Source organism: Cricetulus griseus, chromosome X (assembly GCF_003668045.3).
Source record: "Cricetulus griseus strain 17A/GY chromosome X, alternate assembly CriGri-PICRH-1.0, whole genome shotgun sequence".
Lineage (NCBI taxonomy): Eukaryota > Metazoa > Chordata > Mammalia > Rodentia > Cricetidae > Cricetulus > Cricetulus griseus.
The window spans coordinates 77,629,529-77,631,636 of record NC_048604.1 but is presented as its reverse complement, the minus strand read 5'-3'; the positions used below and the strand labels follow the sequence as shown (position 1 = coordinate 77,631,636).

General features: G+C 44.0%; 1 protein-coding gene across 1 annotated transcript; it reads right to left on the bottom strand.

Annotated features, from left to right (window-relative positions):
- Positions 1-330: 330 nt before the first annotated feature.
- Positions 331-1,314, bottom strand: LOC100761514 (melanoma-associated antigen B18). Its single transcript, XM_027432755.2, has one exon. It carries the CDS (start codon positions 1,312-1,314, stop codon positions 331-333), a length of 984 nt encoding a protein of 327 aa, XP_027288556.1.
- Between the last annotated feature and the right edge of the window lie 794 nt (positions 1,315-2,108).

Here is a 2,108-nt window from a genome sequence, read left to right as displayed (position 1 = left end):
ATAGAAACATCTGAAATATAACATAAAAATGAAACTTAAAGTAACAAATATGGCATAGGAATGCAATGATGTTATTCAATGTGCTCCTTTCAGACCTATGCTGCCCACATACTACTTAAAATGTTCACTATCCTTAATTTCCACATAGGAAACCTTCCTCAGACTTCAATATTGAAAATATAGCCTAGAACTAAAAGATGGAAAAAGGTAAAACTGGAATACAACAGAAAAACTAATATTATAAGCACTTTTTCTCCTCAGCCCATATTAGCACTTCACTATTAGGTAGCTGACAGACCTTTACAAATAGTGAGGCAACAGACTTAGCTATTACTTAGCATGGGAGAAGCTGCTAACCATGGCTTTTGAATGTGAACTGGCCGTAGCAGCAGTGCGAGCCCTAGCGGCAGACCTAGCTTGGGCTCTTTCTTCCTCATCTTTCAAAGCTATTTCATACAAGGGCACAAAGGCATCTGGTGTAGTATCATGAATCTTGGCCCAAAACTCCAGGACTTTCATCTTGCTGATCTCAGCCTGGGCTCTGGAACCCCATGTGAATTCAAAGGATGGAGGATTGCTGTCAGGCACTTTTCGGTACTCCAAGTACTTTAGGTTTACCAAATCTTCAGTGATAACTTTGGTAGGGTCTCCATAGATGAAGTGTTTTCGGTTAGCATATACACCCATCATATTAAGCACCTCCCAGACATCCTTTTCAGAGGCACAGTTATTTTTCTTAAAGATCACACCCAACACCATCATTAATAGGCCAGTATTGGGCATTATTTCTTCACCCCTCATGACATCAAAGGTATGATCTAATTTATTGAAAAGGGCATAACTGTGCCTGACAGGATCCACTTCCTTCAGATCAACACCAAAGGCCAGTTCCATGTGCTCTGAGGCTCTCTTTAGGATCTCATTGAAGTGACCTTTTGATGTTTTGACTACACACTTCTGCATATCTGCCTTTGTAATAACCTCCTTCTTGTGATACTTCTCCATCAGGAACTGCACCAATAAGACTACTTTACGATTTATAGGATCTTTACTCCAGGCCTCAAGCTCATCAGAGTCATCTGAATTTTTTTCATCTTGGTTTTCAGGCCCTGTACTTTCATATGTGTGTGTAAAGTTATAGTGAGCTCCCTGTGGCATGTTGGGAGGTGTAGGCATACCAGTATCAGGATCAGCCTGATCTGGAAACTCACTGAAAGGACCTGAAGAGGCCTCTCCTTCCTTTGGTGCATTTTTAGCACGGGCCTGGCGGCGCTTCTCACGGGCACGGAGCTTGCTCTTCTGGCCACGGGGCATGATGACTGTAGTTAGTGGGGAAACACAGATAGTACTGCAAACAGGTTAAGGAAGAGGTCACCCTGTAAAACAGAGGATGAGATAATTTGTACAATCTCTGTTGGTAGATCCTACTGTTCGTTACTCCATGAACAGCCACCTCGCCCGGTTCCCGTTAACTGACTTAGGAACCCAAAAGGGAAGGGGGTATTTAGACCTTGTCAACTCAGTTCCAACTCACAATATTAACTCTCCTCCTGACCAGTACTGTTTCTCCCGTTGCTAAAGGTTGTCTCTATCGACGTTGAGTCCCCAAATGCCGAGTGGAAGCACTGTGCCACAAGCGCCGTAGTTGGAGACACCTGAATTAAAAAATAGGGGTAGGATAATTTGGAGCAGGTCCCTTTGGGAAGGACTCTGGTCTGTGGGGAGAATGTTCCAGAATATACCTTGACACAAGGACGTTCCTACAATTCCTCACCAGACGACGCTCCGACGGCTTCACTGGCGACGAAGACAGCGCGAAAATAACGGCCGTTGAAGAAAAGCGGATATTACGGACATCCATTTCCGGTCACGCCCACACAGTCCTTTAAAAGCAACCACGCAGGCGCAGACGGAAGTAGGGGGCTCTGTCAATCAACCACTCTCCCGAGGGCTGTTGCTTCCAAGAAATTTAGTAGTTTTTTCTTTGCCTTTTCACTGTGACTTGAATTTTTCACTCTTATGAGCAGAGTCCACCTGCCTCGGATCCTGAATCTCATTTTATTGAGAGTCCTGACTATTAAAGTAAAAGCCTAAATTCAGTAGCCATT

Bases quoted from the DNA above. Each gene is read 5' to 3' on its own strand.
- LOC100761514 (XM_027432755.2), bottom strand. From the start codon at position 1,314: ATGCCCCGTGGCCAGAAGAGCAAGCTCCGTGCCCGTGAGAAGCGCCGC.